Here is a 20,202-nt window from a genome sequence, read left to right as displayed (position 1 = left end):
ATAACCTTCAGCTTAGTCCCACGGCTTTTATTTGGTATTGATCTAAGATGCATCATGTGTTCGAGAAATAGTGCATTTCTTTTATTTTTAAGTTGAAGGGTATATATAGTAAGTAGGATTGGAACCTGCGACATGGCATTCCGGCTCTGCCACCCTGACCACCCAGACGCCTTGGGCCCATTCCTAATTGAGTGCACATTGTTCAACTGAAAAAATGCCCGGACTTTGATGGTTCAGGGATTAAATTCCTGCGGATTATGTTAATCTCACTTGATGGCACCTATTAGTTTTTTATTTTCCTTTACAAGACGCACAGAGAGAGAGAGGGCTTCATTTTGTAATCGTTGATCGGAAGGGTAAAGGGGTGAAGATGTGTTGTGAGAGACACAGAGTGCTTCATTTTGATTGTTGATCTTCGGGGTAAGTGTTAAGATCTGATGTGAGAGAGAGAGAGAGAGAGAGAGAGAGAGGTCAACATCACTGCTCGAAACTCCTACTCTGCTAGCAAAAATCGAGCAGAGATTCCTCTGAAAAGAATTTCAAGCATTAGTTACAACAATAAATTAGTCCAAGAGCAAGCATGATGGGGCTTGCAAATATATATAATTCAATCAAAATTAGGGGGGGGGCATCATTCTGGAATATCTGAAGCTTTGAAAGATCTTTCTAAAAGACCTGAGACTGGAAGTTTCAGATCAAATGTCATTCTCTGCAAAACCAGAGACAATGTGTTCACATCTGACATGGCTCTGTGAGCTGAACCTGATAATGGAATTCCATAATACTCTCTAAGTGCCCCCAATGACGAAGAAGCAAGTTTTGATCCTATGGAGACAGAACAGAAAAATCTCATCAATTCTTGGCATGCACAATCCATAACAAAAGAAATACCGGTCATGCCAGATAAGAAGCTGAAGTTGATGGAGATGAACCCTAAAGCGAAATAAGTGAGTCTTAGTTTTAAAAGTACTTAAGTACAATCGGGAAAGGAATGATAAACTTTCAATGAAAAAGTATGAAAAATATAATTAATTTCATATAATAATTTATTAATTTACCAGGTGAATGTAACCTTGTATTTGTCAATGTATGACGCACCGTTGTTCAAACATAAGCAAAATATAAGGTGAAGTTAAGTTGAGAAGGGTAAATGGTCTCCAAACTCTTGCTAAATACGGCTGATATAAGTTAATCAATGTCATTGGAAAAAAAAAAACGAAACGGTAAAACATAATGATACCGGTCATTTTACATGACATAAATGGCTAATATATCAAAAATATTTCCTATGATTGCGGATATTCTTTACTTATATTTATATATGTCCTAACAAACATAAGTATTTCTATTCTCTCTCCAGATATGAGCAGAATATTTTCTAAGCATCTTTAAAGATAGAAAATCTGTAGCCATGCAAGGGACAGGTAAAAAGTATTATATTCCTAAAGGCACTCATAAATTATAAAATACCTAAGTAAGTTCTTAAGGGTGCCATTCTTTACAAAATTTTAGAAGCTTGGAGTGTTCCGTAAGCAGTCAATGTGAAACATGGGCTCTTGGAAAAGTTTACAAGACATGGTACACGCACACTGAGTAACGTGGCGAAAGTGCAATAAATCTAAATAAACATGTTCAAAAGTTTCTATATCCAATGCTTGTTATGAAAGGAGAGATTCAAAAGATAACTAAAAAAATAGAAGTTAAGACAAGCCTGTGGAAAAAATCAAGAAAGAAAACCATGCATAGGGTACAGAAACACAATTTCAATTGAATATCCCAACGAAAACCAACCATCTGGCTTCACTATTTGGCGGGCAAGAGGAAGTGTGTCTAAGAAAAGCCAATCTGAAGGAATCTCCACGAAACAGCGGCTGAATTCCTTGATGATAAAGGGCACATCAAAACGACGACCATTATGAGCAATCCACAAAACTGGTGTTCCATCTTGCTGGCGACTTCTTACATATTGGAGCAACATGGGAACTAAGTCCCTCCACCTACACAAAACACAACCACAAAGAATGATTTTTTAATTCGAGCAAGATATTGAACCTGATTTAGATGACTTAGTATGTGTGGAACACTGGCTAGAGATGATAGAACATGAATTATAATGGCTTGCAAGTTGCAACATGTGCCCTTCACCAATTAAAGGTATGAGCTAAGTCTTAAAGCAACAGTTTATCAAGTTTTAGTTTGCAGAATGATTCCTCAATGACAAATCCATAAGTAATGGAATGCTGAAACTAAACCCGAGCATTTGTCTCACAAATATCATTCCAACCAAATAAATGCAATTCTATGTTGGCTCCATCCCAAAAAATTAATTAGAAATTTTATTAAGAAAATGTTCAGAGACGACTAAACTGAAAATAAAAGTATTCAATAAGAGTAGAGGTGATCCGTTAAGTTTTGATTCATAAGAGGAAGGTCACAATGAATTCCTGATTGTTAGTTAGAACTCCAATCGCACAAATGGTTGATTCTGCCAAGGTATGCCTGCTATGAGTTTCATTGTCTTGTCTTGTCTTCTAAGTGAAAAATATGCATCCAATAATACAATGTTGAACCCAAAAAAACAAAAAAAAAGCAATAAACAAAACGGCCCATTTACTTGGTGAGTTTCTTGATCATATAGATGATTAATTGATTATCACCCTATATACTGATTATGGCGGGTGTATGTGCATATAGCAAAAATTAAAGGGGAGCTTCATAGAGGCATATAGGAAAGTTAAATGAAGAGTGGATAAAGGGGAGATGAGAGAGAGAGGGGATGGGTTGAGATTTTAGGACGTGGTGGAATAATGAGAAGAAGAGGGATGTAGGAGAGATTTCAGGAGAGGATGTATCCTTCCTAACAGAGTCTCTCACACATCTCCCTCCCTCCTCTAACTACTCTGTCTCTCATTTAAACATTAATCCATAAAAATAACTAACACTCCTTAGTCTCTCACAATCCCCCCCAAAATTGGCACAATTTTTGCCCTGATTCATTTTCAACAGGTGTGTACCACATGCTAAAACAGTCAGTTTACAAGCAACAAGTAAACCTCTCAAGGTGTATCCATGAAGATGGAAATTGTAGAAATGTGACTGCAGACAAGGCAGAGTTGGAGTGCTTAGTAAGTGCTACTGATGATGAATGCTTCAATGTGATATGTTCCTCCCCTCTTCTCATTTCTTTTGTTGACTTTTTGTGTGTATCTATGTTTATACCTAATATTATTTGTGTGTATCTATGTTTATACCTAATATTATTTGTGTATCTATGTTTATACCTAATATTATTTGTGTGTATCTATGTTTATACCTAATATTATGTGTGTATGTATGAATACATAAATGTGGGACAATGTTTTATAGTTTTTTGGAGGAAGCTCATATTGTATACCTATTGCAACATTGTCTGTTTTGGAGGATATAGCTCAAATGGCATGGGGGACAAGGATAGACAATCATGTTACCCTTTAGGGGAAGGTAAGTTAGCATATATTTTTCCTGTTTGTTGTTTTTAGATTTCTCTTGCTTAAAAGCTGAAAAGCAACTTGTCTTCTTAAGGCAAAGCAGGGAAGTCTTCTTAGGTTGGAAGGCTCAAGAGAAAAACATTAATCCATAAAGATAACTAACACTTGTTATTCAAAAGTCTCGCTCTCCAACCCCCCAAAATTGGAACAATTTTTGCCCTGATTCATTTTCAACAGCTGTGTACCACATGCTAACCGTCAGTTTACAAGCAACAAGTAAAATATACAAGAATATTACCTTGGAATTCCTGGCCTATTGACCATATGATTACTGATACCATGAATTTCTGCATTTGGCACATAGCGTTCAGGATTCACCAGGGTCTGAAATGTGCTATTTTTGCCCCCGCCAAGATCCTGAAGTGCAAACTCAATTATTCTATGAGTATTCTTGCTGAAACCCGTAGTTTCAATATCAAAAACAAAGATTGTCGCAAGCCGTAGTGAATCTTTCTTCTCAACATGTTTCTTTTGAATATCATAATATTGATATGCTTTTAACTCATCCACATGTTTTTTAGTCACACCTATGTTTGTGGTTCTTGTATACTTTCCATCGAGGAGTTCCAACCTTATATTGCAAGATTTTTCACTCTGTGATTGTGGTTGGTTTCCTTCTACTTTTGCTCCTATAGAATGAAGCTTGCATCTCCCTGTACTGAGTGTTCTCCCCACTGAACTACAGGTACTGTACTTTAACAGTTGAAAGCTGCAAGTGATTCCAAGGGAAGTCCTTAAGTGATGGAGGTTTTCTGACCAAACACCTACTAATGGCATTGTTTGCAGCAAAAGTTTTGCTTTCTGTACAAACGGGATACTGAGCTTAGGATCTTGGAATAGCAAAAATTTAGCCCTCATTTAGATGTATATATAAAGAGAAAAGGATCCTCAAATGCATAGACATAATAACAAATAGTCTGCCATTGTATCTGCACACAAAGATTCCACTAGGTTAGGCAAAATTATGGATGAAGATTGATCATTCCTAATAGCATCATTAAATGAACTCGATGAATATTGTCCATAAAGCCAGATTAAAAGGAAAAGAAATGATATTAAGCATGGATCAATAAGTATTATACTCTCAAATATCTGAGCTTGCAACTACAGCAATTTCAATCATTTGTTATTTTTGCTTAATTTCAAAACATTCAAATAGAGAAGAAAAAAAAAATTGACATCAACAAAATATTTCAAGTTTGATTGGACATGCACATTGGACATGCACAAAATTGTAAACAAAAGGTTGCTGAAGTTTCGCCGATAGGCCTGCTAAAATAGATCTACTGCTTTATCCAGATGATCCAGTTGAGTTCCTAGTAAACAGACTTTACTTCACTATTGTCTCATGCAATTCTCCACTAACAATTTGTTCAATTATCAACTGTTCAAGTATGATATATTATTATGCAAGGTCATTCTCCTAACTATTATTATAAAAGAAGAGTATAATCAACTACATGGAGCATACCCAACTTGATAATCTGAGATGCAAAAGTTTGAAACACCTGGAAAAGTGGTCATCTTGGTTGATGGGCATTAGATAAATAATAATTAAAGCCATCCTGCCCCTCAAAAAGTCTATACACAAACCATCCATATGAGTCCTAGAATAGTCAGTTCCAAGTTCTTTAAGATCTAGCCTGCATTTTCTAACATGCTGGTAGATTTTCATATTTGCCCTACCTTACGAAACTTCTTTATAATTACTGAGTCCTGTAGTCATGGCCAGAAAAACCCGGATATCGACATATTAAAAATTGTGTAAATGTGTGTTCAGTACAAAGACTGTTGATGTAATTTATCAAAGTCTGCACATCTTCACTAATGTCTAGAAATCATGTTATACCTAATTTTCTTATGATACAAGAGAGAATACTATTTTCCATCCAACTATAAGAGGTAGGAGCCAACCACTCACATAACGGAGTTACCATTCTAAAATAATCTTCAAGATTTCTCGCCTAGAAGAACACCAACACTACTCCTATACTATACTCAACGCTTCACTACCCTCTAGATAAAAAACAATTCCATCAAAGACATTGTATCTTCTCCCCTTCTTGTTACATGTGTTATCCATAGATCCAAAAGGAGTATCATCTGATGCAATGAGATGGAGATTCCTTTCAAATAGTCATAGAGCTAAGCAATAACAAGTAACTGGACAAAAGGTGGTTCAAGCACCATGTCACACACATGACGAGCATTTCCCCAATAACTGGAAGTATTCATTATTTCTCTCACTACGAATCACATGCACCCTGTCAAAATAGAGGATGCAAACTCATCAGAAAGAAGAAAAAAGAGGGTACAAAGAATTTCTAAAAAAAAAAAAAAAAGCGGGTACAAAGTTCAAGTTATGACTTCGAAAAATTGGAATTCACACACTTTTCAAGCTTCCTTTTCCTTCGAAGGCCACATCCCCTAGGGTTATACTGGCTAACTTACCAAAATTGTAAGCCTGGACAAGAGAAGAAAAGGAAAATCCATGATTTTTTGTTTTTTAATAATAAAAAAAGGAAACCTGTAAATTGAAATGATAAATGTACTAATCAAAGAAGAAATAAAATGGTCAAGTTCAAACTCATTCATCTCCTCAATGTGGGTCAATGGGCCTATATATATTCAAACTGGAGCGAGTTCGCCATTAGAGACTCTGAAACTTGCTCACCTCACAACAAAAACGAATGGTGCTCATCAAAATCCCTTAAAATTGATAACCATCATACCTTCACAACCCAAGCTACAAATGATTCCATTTGAATGTGTACATCGTATATAACTTTCTACAAAACCAAAATAACCACTAATGGGAAAATTTACAAACAATTAGCCTACAGTGCAAATGTATCAGAAAAATTCAACCAAAGTATCTCAAAAACCTGAAATTTGAGAAAAGAATAAAAGAAACCATGATCGCCCAATTCAAGCTAAATGCATATAGATGCGAAGTAAAGGCCAGGTGGGTACCTGATGGATCAACGCCTAGAGTGAGAATAAGGCTTGCGCCCAGATTAAACTGAGAGAGAATAGAAAAAGGTGAAATATGAATAAGAGAGAGAGAGAGAGAAGAGGAGAGAGAGAGTCTCAGATCCCTGAGAAAAGGGCCGGAAATGAGAGAAGGAACCGCTCAGCTATATAGTTACCGCAAAATACTCTTGTCTCTCTCTAATATCTATAAAAAAAATAGTAGGCGCGTTTTCGCTGTTAAGTGGGATGGACGGTCGTGATTAATCGCACATATTAATTAGTCGTTTTAATTTTTTTGTGGGGCTAAAAATACTCTAACATCTTATAACCGTAAATTATACACAGGAAAAAGTTTATACAAGGGTAACGCCCTAAACAACCTCACCTCAAAAATTCACTAAAAGACTTTGTTTTGATGCTGAAAAACTGTCAATTCGATTATTTCCCGTTCAAGATGCATGGACATGAGAAAAACAAATTTCAAGTTTTAGAAATTGTGGATCTTGTAATGTGTGATCTAAACCATCAATTTTTAAAATTTTTTTAATTGTTTATAGTTTTACTCTATTTATATTGATTTTTTAATATTTAAATTATATAATTAGAGATGAAGACAAATTTTTAAACCATCACAAAGATTTTTGATACTGAAACAATATATTTGGCCACCATTTGAAAGTGTGCCTTACTTTGATTACCATTTGAAGGTGTGCCTTCCTTCGATTATCTAGGGCCTCAAGCCTTATACAAACCACACCATCCAATGCTGCGGCTTACTGATATGATGCTCCCACGGGACCGTATTGCACATTTACTCCTCCACGCAAAAGACCTACCTGGGAGGATTTTTTTGGATCTAAAATTTTTCATAACCACCTAAGAATTAAGAGATGATTATTTTTAAAAGAAACAAATTTTTGTATTTTGAGTTTTTTTGATACTTAGATCTTGCCCCTTAAAAATTGGATACTCTTTGTTTAATCTTGAGACATTATTTTTTCTAACACATAGAGATGTCAATTCCCATTATTTAGTTTTGTTTAGTGAGGTTACTCTGTGGGATATGGGTTGAAAAGGTTACATCCCCTAGTCCTTAAATTACTCCTATATACTCCGGTGAGAGTATAAAACCTTTTACCATAAAATACGTTGGCTCACCTGGGATGATTACTAAGGCCACCCTTTGTTAGGAATGGATGGTGGATGCCTGTGGCATCTTGCACAGGTAAAATAGTGGTGTACCATTTTGTGCTGAATTTTTGGAAATTTCAGGATTTTTCCATATTTCATAACAAGTCGATTTAAATTTAGTGCATCGATTATTATAGCAAAATTTACTCAATTTTGTGTGCGAAATTATGGAACCAACAATTTCCTCTAGTAAAATTGTGAGTGAAATAACCTTTAACTACAACAGTTTAATTGGCAAAATTTTAGCTCACCTCATTAAATATCTTTATCAAAAGTTTCTCTCTTTTACTTTTCGTAAGGGGAACGAAAGGTATTGAATAGTTGATTAGCTTCCTCCATCAAGAAGATAAGTCTTTTTTTTTTTTTATGTCAGATATGCCATAGTTCAGAGAGAGAGAGAGAGAGAGAGATAAGGTGCTAGAACTTTAGCTTTTGTGTCCAAAGTTCAAAGAGAAATAGAGAAGGTGGCTAAAACCTCAGCTTTTCAGAGAGAGAGAGAGAGAGAGAGAGAGAGAGAGAGGAAGCCCAACTGTGGTGCATGGAGATAGACAGCGAGAGAGAGTGATAGAGACGGGGAAGCCCAACTATGGTGTATGGTGTTCTAAAACTATATCCATCATATGTATCCACATGACGGATGGTTGGATATCAATTATGGGACTATGGGTGTAAATTTGCATAGTATGAAACTAGGATATTTATCTTTTACACAATTTTATGAATGAAAAGAATTATTTCGCCATTACAATAAACTTAGAAGCTGCCTTTTTCCATAAGAGAGAGGGAAAAACTGTTAGGGTATTAAGTGTGCATCTGCATCATGGAGGCGTGTGCCTCTAATATTGTATTCAGGAACCATACTATACATCAGTGCATATCATAAATCGCATACCATGTTATTACCCATCCTAGGATCTGACGACGAACGGTGAAGATTTAAGGGCATTTCCTTCTTCAGGAACTACAGTATATCGATGCTCCACATGGTGGTCCACGTACCATCTATCACTTATGGATAGTATATATACACTGCATTTATATTGTATAATACCACAGTATGGTGTGTATATATATATATATATATATATATATATATATATATATATATATTGCTACTTGCAGCCTTAACCTGCCAAAATACACAAAGTAAAACCTACCCACATTTTGATCCTTGTTTGCATTAAGAAACAAAATTCATTGATTGTGAATGAAGCAACAAAGATTTCCATTTCTTGTATTCATGAAGCAACATAGGATCCACATTTCTTGTATTCAAAATGAGATCTGTACATGCTATCAGCCAACAGCCTGGGCATTATTGTGGTTAAATGAATATGGTTAACCAACCAACCTCTAATTCCGAAGAACTCTGTAAAACCCAAACTACCCATTCACCTCAATGACTTCTTAATCCCTATTTTGAATCTGGGTTAGACTCAGCAACATGCAATAAAAAAATTTGCAGGAACTTTTTGGCCGCTATGTATGGTACACCATTAGAGAAAGAGAGTTCTCTTGCATCATTTGGAGTGAGAAACCAGCCTTCTCCTCATATGTAGGAATGACCATTTCCATGCAGTATCCATGCTGTCCCTCCCATGAAACCCAGATTCTCGAATCCAATTGCAGCACCTCTCCAGTAGTTATAGGAAAAACAAAAACTTGGTGAGAGAGAGAGAGAGAGAGAGAGAGAGAGAGAGAAAGCCCCAACTATGTGGTTCTCCACTGGTGGAAGTACCAGGAATTGTTGCCCCACTTACAATGAGTTTAATCTAACTTCACCTGAGAATGAGCCTAATCTAACTTCACCAACAACATGTGCTCACAGACATCTATTACTGACAACCGTCACCCATGTTGCAACCATCAATGTTAAAAATGTTATCGTCTTCAGGCTGCTTAAGAATATAAAAGGTGAGAGAGAGAGAGTCAATAAAAGCAATTCAAAGCGAATCCTAAGAATATAAACAGCAAAGGGAAAAATACTGCAATCCCACAATGAGTATGCTCCATTCGTGTCCACCATTCACACAAAAGAGAAAGTATGCAATAAGACCATTCATTTTTGGTACAAGGAAATCACAATCATCCTCAACAGTTAGAAATGAAATCGAGCAGCTGGGAGTGTACCTTTTACTACATTCAAAATTTGCAAAAAATTTCTCTTTTGTGACCTGAGCTGTTGGATCTTACATTTGATGACTAGGGTTGATTGTGATCTTCTTATACCAAATGTATATGGTCTACAATCCCCACATAGAAAAGGGGGATGTGGAAATGAGAGATTCTTCTACTTCTGTTTGAGTATGCATGGTAGAGATAATGTGTGTCATATTTTAGCTATGGTATATATATATATATGTATATATATATATATATATAGAGAGAGAGAGAGAGAGAGAGAGTATACATTCGCAAAAAGGGTATACAAATTCAACTGCCTGCTTGATGAATGGCTGCTCCGTTTGAGCAGACAATGACAGGTTAGTTCATCTTAACCATGTGTAGTTGAGAATTGACAGTTAAGACCATATAATATGCTATTTGTATACTATTATTCCTATTTTAATCCCAAAAAATTGACTGACCCAAAAAAAATAATCCCAAAAAAAGAGAAATGGAATATGAAGGAGAAGAGGACAATTATTCCAGAGATATTCATAGCAAATGAATAAAATACAAATACAAAACGGGACACTATTTAAAATGCAGATATAACCCCTGCATATATTTGTTTCTATTTGCTCAAAATTTAAAATGCAAGTAAAAGAAAAGAAAAGACTAACCTGTTTAAAAATCCCACTCAAGAGATAATCTTGACCAAAGTGCTCGTTAAGTAGAACACTATCAACATCCGAACTCTCATCCTTGACTTTAGGTTGATTGCCAGGAAGAACGTTGTTATGCACTTGAATATTGTTGATTCCAGGTCTCCTGTGTTCTTCTTCGCCTTCCACAAAAAATATTCCCTTTCCAACAGAGGAAGCATCTTGAAGCTGACCATTTTTCTGGTCACAAACACTTAAACCATGACTCCCAAAACCGAAATGGTCACCTCCATTTTGCACAAAGCTGCCATCATTGAAGGAATTGAAATTCGGAGCAAAACCCCTAGAACCAAGCCCATCGAAGCCTCCAGTAATAGGCAGAGACAGACTATTCAGAATGTCCAACTGGTGATTTGCCTGGTAAGAAAGAGATGGTGTCTGGCCAAATACACCATAATTGGAACCCCCCAAGAAGTCATTTTGGGATGATGCAATGGCACTAGCTCCATTTCTTCCCAGTATGTGACCACTCAAGTCATTCGAGACCATTTGCTTCCCGAAGGAAGAAGACGGAAGCTTCGACATATGCCCCATTTCAGTTAAGAACTGCCCCTTTGATTGCTGATGGTGTAACGAGTTGGCCTGCATTTGATATTGCTGAAGAGAAAGCGAGAGTTGTTGTGGTGGTTGCTGGCTCATCGGCCTCATTAGAGGGAAGTTTTCTGAATGCATAGCTCTTGAGCTAGGATTAAAGCTGGGATCTCCTTGGGGTGAAGAGATCGGTCGCAAATGAGACTGCAGCTTCGACAAATTGTCGGCTTGGAGATCCATGTTTCCAAATTGTTGAAATGGTTGGTGCAAATGACTGATATTTTTAGAGTCCAAGGGTGATGGGAACCCTTGGAGCATGTTTGCTTGACTATTGCTCAGATGTTGAGTTTGGCCATACCTTAGCATATTGGAAGAATTTGGATTTTGCATTTCCATTTTGAAAAGATTTCTTGGGTCTACGTGGGCCATGGCAACAGTAGTGTTTGAGTTTGATCTGCCGAGAGCAGCTTGCATGGCCATGAAATTTTGCTGAGGAATTCGACCAGAAGTTACCATAGCTTGGAACTCATACCTATCGAGAGAAGCCATTGCTGCAAAACTCGGATCTGAGGAAGCAAGGATGGACGGGTTGATGTTTCCCTGTTGTGATCCAGCAGAAATCCTACGAAGGTACAGGCGGTACTTCTGCATAATATATATGCACATTGTGACAGACAGAAAAACATGGCAAATAAAAGTTCATTTATAATTCTTTGGATGAGTAAAATTCCATTAAATTCATTGACTTTTGGGATTCTTGGTGAAGTAGAGAAAGGGAAAGCGAACCTAGAAGCAATTCAAAAATATTTTTCGGGAGATCAGTCATGAGAGTAAGATCTTTCAGTCATGAGAGTAGGATCTCTCACCCACGAACTTATCTATCAGTCTAGAAAGATTGGATCTTGCACACAGATCCCACACATATGTCCTTGTAATCGCGACAGCCCAGGTAAAAGAAGAAACTGAATCTACATATAGAGCAACTTAAATGGCATCCTAATGATGGAAGGAGAAGAAAAGTAGATGTATATCAACCCTCATAAATTTAAACAACAAACTCTTGATTCAACAACCCAAACATTCGATGCAACAATTTAAACAGAAGATATGAATTAGAGCAAAGGTGAGAAAGGAATCAGATGTACGTACAGTAGCAGGAGAAGCATCCAACAGAATCTAAGAGCTCATGCACCATCAACCTTAGTAATACATATTTATAGTACATGTGTACATAATTCTCTCCTTCACTAGCTCCCTCCCTCATTTATAATACATACTTATGTTTGGATAACGGGTGTGTGCATGACAGTTTATCTGCGGAGATTCGAGATCCCAAGAGATAGCTCTCCTCATACCCAAGGATTAAAACTTCTTCTCAAGTCCCAATCAAGACTCATTTAGAAATATTGCTGAGATAATTCCCTTATATATCAGTCCATAACAACAGACGCAAGATTAAAATGATACAAGAAGCAGCTAATAAAAAACATATATATGTACAAGAGTCAATCAGTTTTCATCCATATAAGGAAAATTTGGTTTTGACGGTGGCACTTTATCACATCATAGAAGCTGCAATTAATGACAAAGTCACTTTGCTAAGTTAAGATTGGAAACCATATTCATGCATCAACTAATATTTTCATTTTCTTATCTGTTTTTTTTTGCATCAATAATAATTTTCGAACTGTGTAACCTAACCAAAGAATTGTTCTATAGATGTAAAGTAACTATATACTATAATAGGAAACACAAATTTCAAAGTTTCAAACCCTTGAGCTGCCATATGCAAACAGTGACACAATCTTGGTCAGTTTGAGGGTATAATAATGCTTGCTATAAACAATACATTGAACAATTCTAATTTCTAACAATAACAATTTGTGTTTTACTATACTGACAATTGCTCCAAGCCATTAGATGAAAAATTCGGGGGCTTGGACTGTGCACAAAGTTTGAAATTTTTTTTTTCGAACTTTGAGTCTAGTCAATAACACACTCACAACCACCTGATTTGCAATCTGATGGACAAGATGATTGTAACCTCCTTGTATTAATAATAAATGGTTTCTTTGTATATACATATATGAGAAGGTTTAAGCCTATGAAGGCCCTCCATGACTTAGCATGGAAATCAAGCCTTTTAAATCCATGTTTACAATCATGGAGAGAGAGAGGGAGAGAGAGAGAGGCGCTGTCAAATTAAGTTTATTATTCTCTGATTTCAAAAAATTAAGTTTATTATTCTCGGAAACACCAGGAAGAAATGATGATTTTGAAAGCAAATAGTTTGGGAAGGGAGCCTATGTAGTTAGATCTACTCTACATTGAATAAGACCTAATAGATCCACAACCCCCATGCATACCCAAATATGGCAAGAAATACACAATGCTCGACTCAAGAAATAATAAATAAAGTCACTCACACATCCGGTAAATACCAAACTCAATGACCCAAAGTGTTGGACATGCATATCCAAGTATAAGCATTGGTTACAGTAAGAAACAAAGGGAAGGCAATTTCCAGAAAATATAGGTTCCATAAGAAAATATGAACCACATGGTTATGATGAAGTAACACATAATATTGTTTGGCAACAGAGAAAATCTGGACTGGAGGCAAGTCAAATTCCATGTAACCATATGAATTTTTGCCGAAATGTGTCTCGAGAAGATAGCAAATATCAATACAGAAAAACTGATGAGAACTTTCAAACTAATTGACATTATACCTGTAGGTGGCTCGCAACGTTTTCTCTAGTGAGTCCGGGCACATTCATTATTTCCAATATTTTCTTGGGAACAGCCTCTGCAATAATGCAGCACAGTCAGATAGCACAGTACGGTACTCTATAAAAGTCACAAAGGTAGACTACGCTGAACTCTGTGCAAAATGACAAAAATAAATTAGTTTTACAAAGGGATTACAAAAACAGTGGTCCATTGTTATGGTCCAATTCTGAACCGTAATAAATACTAGGGCTCTGCAATATTTGATGGATCATATGGTCGGGATAACTCAGCTGGTAGAGCCGAGGACTGAAAATCCTCATGTCACCAGTTGAAATCTGTTCCTAGCATGTGGTTAATGTACGGAAGAGATATAATTAATACTTAATATAATATAGAAAAACAGTCAAAACACAGGAACTATCCAAACCAAAGTTAGTGATTGATGAGTAAGGTACCCGAAATTTATACACAATGACTATGGCGAAAATTTTGCCAGATGTAAAAGAAGAGGCAGTTTTAACACTGTAAATTTGCTGATAGCCTTTCATGGGGATTTAGTGACCTTTAATAGCACCAACTTAAAGTCAAGATAGAAACCAATATTTGTCTTCCTCAGCTCAAGAAATAATGAGTATTCTAATAAATATAGGAAAACCTCACAATCGACATGGATTGTCAAGAAAAGATAGGGAAAATATTGTAATAGGTTTGAGCCTTAATTCCAAGGTAGAAAGAAACCAAATGAAAAAAGAGTAATCAGAATGCAAGGATTCTTACTTTCAAGGCCTAACTGCTTCACCGCAGTCACAAACTGTTGATGTAACTCGATGGTCCAAACCACTCTAGGTTTCTTCAAAGTGGAGGAATCATCACGCTCATCACCCTCATCCTCCTCGTCCTTTGAATCCTTCTTCCTCTTTGTATTCTTCCAATTATTACCATCGTTCACAGATGATGCATTATCAACGTCATCAGACCCCTTCTTATTTTTATCAATTTCTTCTACGCTCCCTGACTGTTCCTTCAATCCATTTCTCTTCTTTCTTATCACATGCTGCCATATATTCTTTATAGCTTCCATGCGCACAGGCTTAATGAGATAATCACAAGCCCCATGTACCACCCCATTCATCACAACTGTCGGATTATCATCAGCAGACATCACTGGATTCAAGAACCAAATTATTTATTTTTCTTTTAATTAATAGACCAGAGAATATGAAACCAAAATCCCAATTATATAATCACCTATCATAAAAGAAATGACCAACTCATATAATCAAAGCATGAAGAGTCTGAAATAATTTCTTACTGAGAAAAGAAAAAGTGCTTACTTATAACCGGAAGATCCATTTCCAACCCAATGTGCTCAAGGAGCTTAAATCCATCCATATCAGGCATGTAGACATCACTTAGGACAATATCGAAACCACCTTTTCTCTCCCTAAGAAGATTCAAGGCGTCTGAAGCCCGCGAGCACGTCCATACTGCAGGTTAAAAGCAATCAGTCTTTCTTCTTTGAAAAGTAAAAGTATGCAAGCTTCATTATCTTAGCAAAAGAAATAGCCATAGTACTAAAAAGAAATAAGAGAAAAAACGAGAGGACAGAAAACCAATATACAATTCATACAATAAGTAGACATTACCCTACAACTCCAAGTTCCAAAAAGAACTCACTTTGCCAAAACTATCACACCTTGCATGTTCTCAAAGAAATATTAGTGAAGATCCATCAGTCTCAGAAACAGAAGAACTTAAAGGGAGATGAAAGCAGCAAACTTAAGTATCAAAAATTGCATGAAATTTTTTATAGAGGTCTCAAATTCAGATTCTCACTATATAAAAAACACAGCGGATACAAAGGAGCCGAATCTCATAATAATAAAATATCAATAACGACACTCTTGATCAAATTTGTTTGAACTGAAAGATTCCTTAACCGATGGTTTTCCAAAGATAGTAACATACGACTTCGACCAGTCACCAGATATTAAAAGAAAAAGCAACGAAAAAATCAAAAGACCCTCATTTAAAAACTGCTGACTTCCAATTACCAAACAATGAGAGAAGCATCAAAAGGTAAGAAACTGTCGAATGCAACTGGGAGGAATAGAAGTCCAGCATGTAGTCTCGGAAAATCCAAAAAATTCAAGGATCAATGTATTACGGATAGATATCAGAAAGACTCTGCCGACAGAAGAACATCAGTATTATGTAAAACCATTAAATAATTGAACAATAAAGACACTAACTTGATGAAGACTATAGAGACTCCCAAAATAACAACTAACTAACTTGATATAGAGACCAGACCCATTTCCAAAAGTAAGAACTAACTCCATACAAGACCGAACAGCATTTCCCAAAATAGATATAAATGTAGACCGCAACAAAGTCAGAAAGAACTACTTAAGAAAAGATTTGGAAAAAGAAAAAGTCTTGCTTTGGAAATACTTTAACTTTGAACCTCTACAAGTATGAATTCGATTCACCTGTAGTAGTAATAATATAGTTTTTTTTTTTTTTTTAATGCCACCAAGAGTATCTCTCATTTCCAATTGAAAAGCAGTTGAAAATCACTAAAAAAATAAATAAAAATTCAATAAAGAAATATCCCAATTTCCAAAAGGAACAGTTGTACCACATTTATCCAAATTCCAATAAAAAACAAACTAAAAATCAAAACAAAACACCGTAGAAGACGAAATAAAGAAAGAATAATCCAAAACAAAAGTAAAACCAAAACCCAAGCAAAATTCAAACACCCCCAATCCCAAGAATAATTCACTGTAACGAAAGAACGAATACTCAAAAAGAGACCCCAAAAGTGAATCAGCAAACGAATTCACCTTCATAGGCACATTTCTGAAGCATCTTGTCAAGAATCTTGAGACATGTGGAATCATCGTCCACAACCAAAACTCTAAGTCCAATAGGAAACTTTGGAGGAACTCCCTCAATTTTCAAAGCACTCATGATTCCCAAAAACCAGTAAAAGGACTGTCTAAGAAGCCAGGAAAGAACTAGAAACCGAGAATCCAGTCGCCGGAAAAACACTTCCCGGCGAGAAATTCAGTAGCTAGGGATATGGAAAAGAGGAGAGGAAGAAGAGCGAGAAAGCGGAGGAGAGAGAATGAAGGGTTAGGGTTACCAGTGGTGGTGGTGGAGTAGCCGGAGGCCCCATTTTAGAGTGAGCGCTGGTGCCTAAGTATGGAGAATTCGAAGGCCACCCCCCGAAAGAGAAGGGGATATACAGCGCAGCAAGCACACGCGTACAATCACACGTGCGCTGACAAAGCACGCCAGCTAAGTAGTGCATGAACCCCACACCCCTTTCTCTCTCTAAACCACGGATTCCCCTACTCTCTCTCTCTCTCTCTCTCTCTCTCTCTCTCTCTACAAAGAAAGAGTAAATGAGTCACTGTTCGTCCCTATCTTCTTCTCCTCCCCCCCCCCCCCCCCGGGAGACCGGAGTCTCTCTCTCTCTCTCTCTCTCTCTACCTACCACCTTTCTCTCTCTCTAAAGGACCCATTAATTCTGGATTATTGAAATTAGTTTTTTTTTCCTCCAAACTGAAAGCTAAAATGAGTCCAAATTTTCGACAACGGTCTCCTAAATCATCTCCAAATCTAAATTTGGGGGAATCCTAAGACGAGAGAGAGTTTAGGGTCAAAGCTTTTTCAAAATTATTTCAAATTTTAATATTTAAATGATTTTGAAAAAATTAACAAATTCCTTAAAAAGAAAAAAAAAAAAAAAAAAGACTTTATTCGAAGGTACAACCCGTAACACAAATTTCCATTTTCTTTTAAAAAAATGGGGGCTCTAATTTTACTCCACGCTGAAATTTAGAGAGGGATAATTTCATGATTTTGTGTGCATCTCTTTATCTCTCCTAGTTGTCAATTGTGAATCTTGCTTTTTTTTCCAATTGTTGAAGATGATTCGATGCATGCTATGGCCTTAAAGGGTACCTTGTCATTTTTGGGGGTAAATTAATGTTTTAATGAGACGTATCAATTTAGTATATGCGCATGCTCACATTTCGAAAGACACAACGATTCCTTGGGCTTTTGAATTAAGGCTCTTAAATCTTATTTATTAACCCAAAATTTAGGGGTGCCTCTCTTAGTGTCAACTAAGTTTAGAGCTTCTAGAAAACCCAAAATGTGCAGGCCTATATGATATGCATCATCTTGGTGACATCATGTGACATCATATCTGTCCTTCTTTGGAATGGACGGCAGATAGGTCTTACTGTGTGTATTATGATTCATCTCCACCATTCATCTTGAAAACCGGTGGTGCCTACTGTTTTGTGTAGAGAATTAGGGTAGTTTGGGTGCATCCCATGAGTTGTAGTTACAAGCTAACCTGTTTGGGGTAGGGGTAAACCAGGTTCTTAAGCCCGAACATCCAGGTCTTATGTTAAGTCTAATTGATTTGTTGTAGCTTTCGGCTCCATATCGAAGGTCGAACAGAATGGGGCGACGTAGAAGTCGGCCTGATCGGTAACTTACACATGATTCGAGGAGGCACTCACGTAAATATCGTGTGCATGCTATCTTTCCATCATGGTTCGAAATAGTTAATGGCACAAGCAATCATTATTCACCCAAAGAGTTAATAGAATGACCCGAGCAAATAAGTCGGCTTGGTTGATGACTTACACTGAATCCGAAGAGGTGCTTACATGAATATCATGTATACGTTACACTTTCCATAAACAAAATTCGACCAACCGCTTGCACCAGTAAATGGCACTATAAACCATTATCACCCAAATGGCCAAATAGAATTTCTCAACCGGATAAATCGGCATGATAGGCAATACATACATGATCCGTGATCCGAAGAGGCACTTACATAAGATACATACATGATCCAAAGAGGCACATATCATGTGTATTTTATGCTATACATAAAATGAAATATTACAAATCATTTACAATGATAAACCACGCAACAAACCGTTATTCTCTAGACGTCATACTATGGCACCCACCACCTTGACCACCCAAGCCTAAAGGCCTTCCTCAAAACTACAAGTATTTCCACCATCCTTCTTTGGAATATCTCGCTTTCTTATGGTAAAATCTATATTCTTAAAAACAACTACAACTTGAATAACTCAACTTGTGATCAATTTAAAAAGAAAACAATTCCGAATTCTTAGAATTGTTAATCTTTTCATATTTCAAAATGGCATGTAGATAGAGGTCAAAACTTCAAATGGGTCAGGGTGCCCATTCAAATTTCCTTAGATTCAACAATGGATCAAAAGTTCTCTGCAAATTTTAGAATCAAACAAGTAACTTCCACTTATAATTTCAAAGTTTAACTAGTATAGGTACACATTTAAGGAGCTTGAAGTTTTTTTCATGGACATGTCGCTTAGTTGATGCCTGTATTTTCGAATATCGGTGGAGGATTGAACTCCGGTTGGTATGACTATTCTTTTAAGGGCCACTTGGATCCTAGAAAAATTGTTTGGAAAAATCTTTTTCTTAGTATTTGTATTATATTATAATTTTGATAGTTTAACAGTAGGAATGGAGGGTGGGACATTATGTTGAAGCATCAATCTCCGCATTATATTATGTTTCTATGAGAAAAAGGTTCGGGTTTTGTCCTAAATTGATACACTAGTAGGCTACGGTGAGTTAACATGCATCAGTCTAGGGTAGACCTTGGGCAATTTTGATATAAATCTTATGATCCCGTTTGATTGGCCTTTTCTTTCTGATTAAAAATAAGATCGCCCTAGAGTTGTACTGGTATGCTAGAATGGATGGCATGGCACTACTCGTGAGTGTGAGTTTTAGCTTTCAAAAAATTATCTCAAACTATTCACGACTGTAACTTCGATAAGAGCGTAAGGGGTTACGTAGTAAAACTTTCCAAAAATTTTATTTCATTTTAAAAAAATTATTTCAAACTTCTAATCTTTTTCAAAAGAGTTTGAAAAGAAAAAGTGAGTTAAGAAACCATGGAAAAAATGGAAATTTTAATCCCACTCGGCTGTTTTGCTTAAGCTAAATATTCATACTTTTTTTGTTAGTGTCCAAAATCCAAATTATGTTCGATGAATGTTACTGCTTGAATGATTTCTATTAGGGATAAATTAATGACTTAATGAGATATATATTAATTTAGTATATGCGCATGCTCTCATTTCAAAAGACAGAAATGAAGCTTTGATTCCTTGGGCTTTTGAATTAACGCTCTTTAATATTAATTTATTAACCCTAAAGTTTAGGGGTGCCTCTCTAAGTGTCAACTTAACTAAATTTAGAGCTTCTAAAAAACACATAATGTGCAAGGCTATATGCTATGCACCATCTTGGTGACATCAGATCTTTTGATCTTTGGAATGGATGGCAGATAGGTCTTATTGTGTGTACTATGATTCACCTCC

The 20,202-nt window shown here is 36.4% G+C and overlaps 2 protein-coding genes across 18 annotated transcripts; both read right to left on the bottom strand.

The window, feature by feature from the left end:
• Positions 1-481: 481 nt before the first annotated feature.
• On the bottom strand, positions 482-6,889 carry DPD1 (Polynucleotidyl transferase, ribonuclease H-like superfamily protein). Of its 14 annotated transcripts, none has more exons than XM_088859100.1 (6): positions 6,501-6,710; positions 6,202-6,259; positions 5,715-5,791; positions 3,766-4,456; positions 1,792-1,997; positions 482-825 (listed from the first exon to the last, which is right to left on the bottom strand). In XM_088859100.1, the coding sequence occupies exons 4-6, from the start codon at positions 4,383-4,385 to the stop codon at positions 632-634; spliced, it is 1,020 nt and encodes a 339-aa protein (XP_088715226.1). In that variant the 5' UTR covers positions 4,386-4,456; positions 5,715-5,791; positions 6,202-6,259; positions 6,501-6,710; the 3' UTR covers positions 482-631. The 14 variants fall into 14 exon arrangements, with proteins under 14 accessions (XP_088715226.1, XP_088715224.1, XP_020529741.2 ...); XM_088859098.1 differs by having other exon boundaries at positions 6,202-6,316; positions 6,501-6,701; XM_020674082.2 differs by lacking the exon at positions 6,202-6,259 and adding an exon at positions 6,260-6,316 and having other exon boundaries at positions 6,501-6,701.
• Positions 6,890-8,865: 1,976 nt separating this feature from the next.
• On the bottom strand, positions 8,866-16,995 carry LOC18445147 (two-component response regulator ARR2). 4 transcript variants are annotated; one of them, XM_020674184.2, is made up of 6 exons: positions 16,633-16,995; positions 15,118-15,270; positions 14,561-14,947; positions 13,783-13,859; positions 10,478-11,695; positions 8,866-9,589 (listed from the first exon to the last, which is right to left on the bottom strand). In XM_020674184.2, the coding sequence occupies exons 1-6, from the start codon at positions 16,757-16,759 to the stop codon at positions 9,527-9,529; spliced, it is 2,025 nt and encodes a 674-aa protein (XP_020529843.1). In that variant the 5' UTR covers positions 16,760-16,995; the 3' UTR covers positions 8,866-9,526. The 4 variants fall into 4 exon arrangements, with proteins under 4 accessions (XP_020529843.1, XP_020529844.1, XP_020529845.1 ...); XM_020674185.2 differs by having other exon boundaries at positions 8,866-9,586; XM_020674186.2 differs by having other exon boundaries at positions 16,935-16,995.
• Positions 16,996-20,202: the final 3,207 nt, after the last annotated feature.

The sequence above is a fragment of the Amborella trichopoda genome, chromosome 2, assembly GCF_054954075.1.
Source record: "Amborella trichopoda isolate Santa Cruz 75 chromosome 2, AtrichopodaSantaCruz75HAP2 v2.0, whole genome shotgun sequence".
NCBI lineage: Eukaryota > Viridiplantae > Streptophyta > Magnoliopsida > Amborellales > Amborellaceae > Amborella > Amborella trichopoda.
Note: the sequence above shows the minus strand (reverse complement) of the source record. Positions and strands in the feature narration are given on the sequence as shown.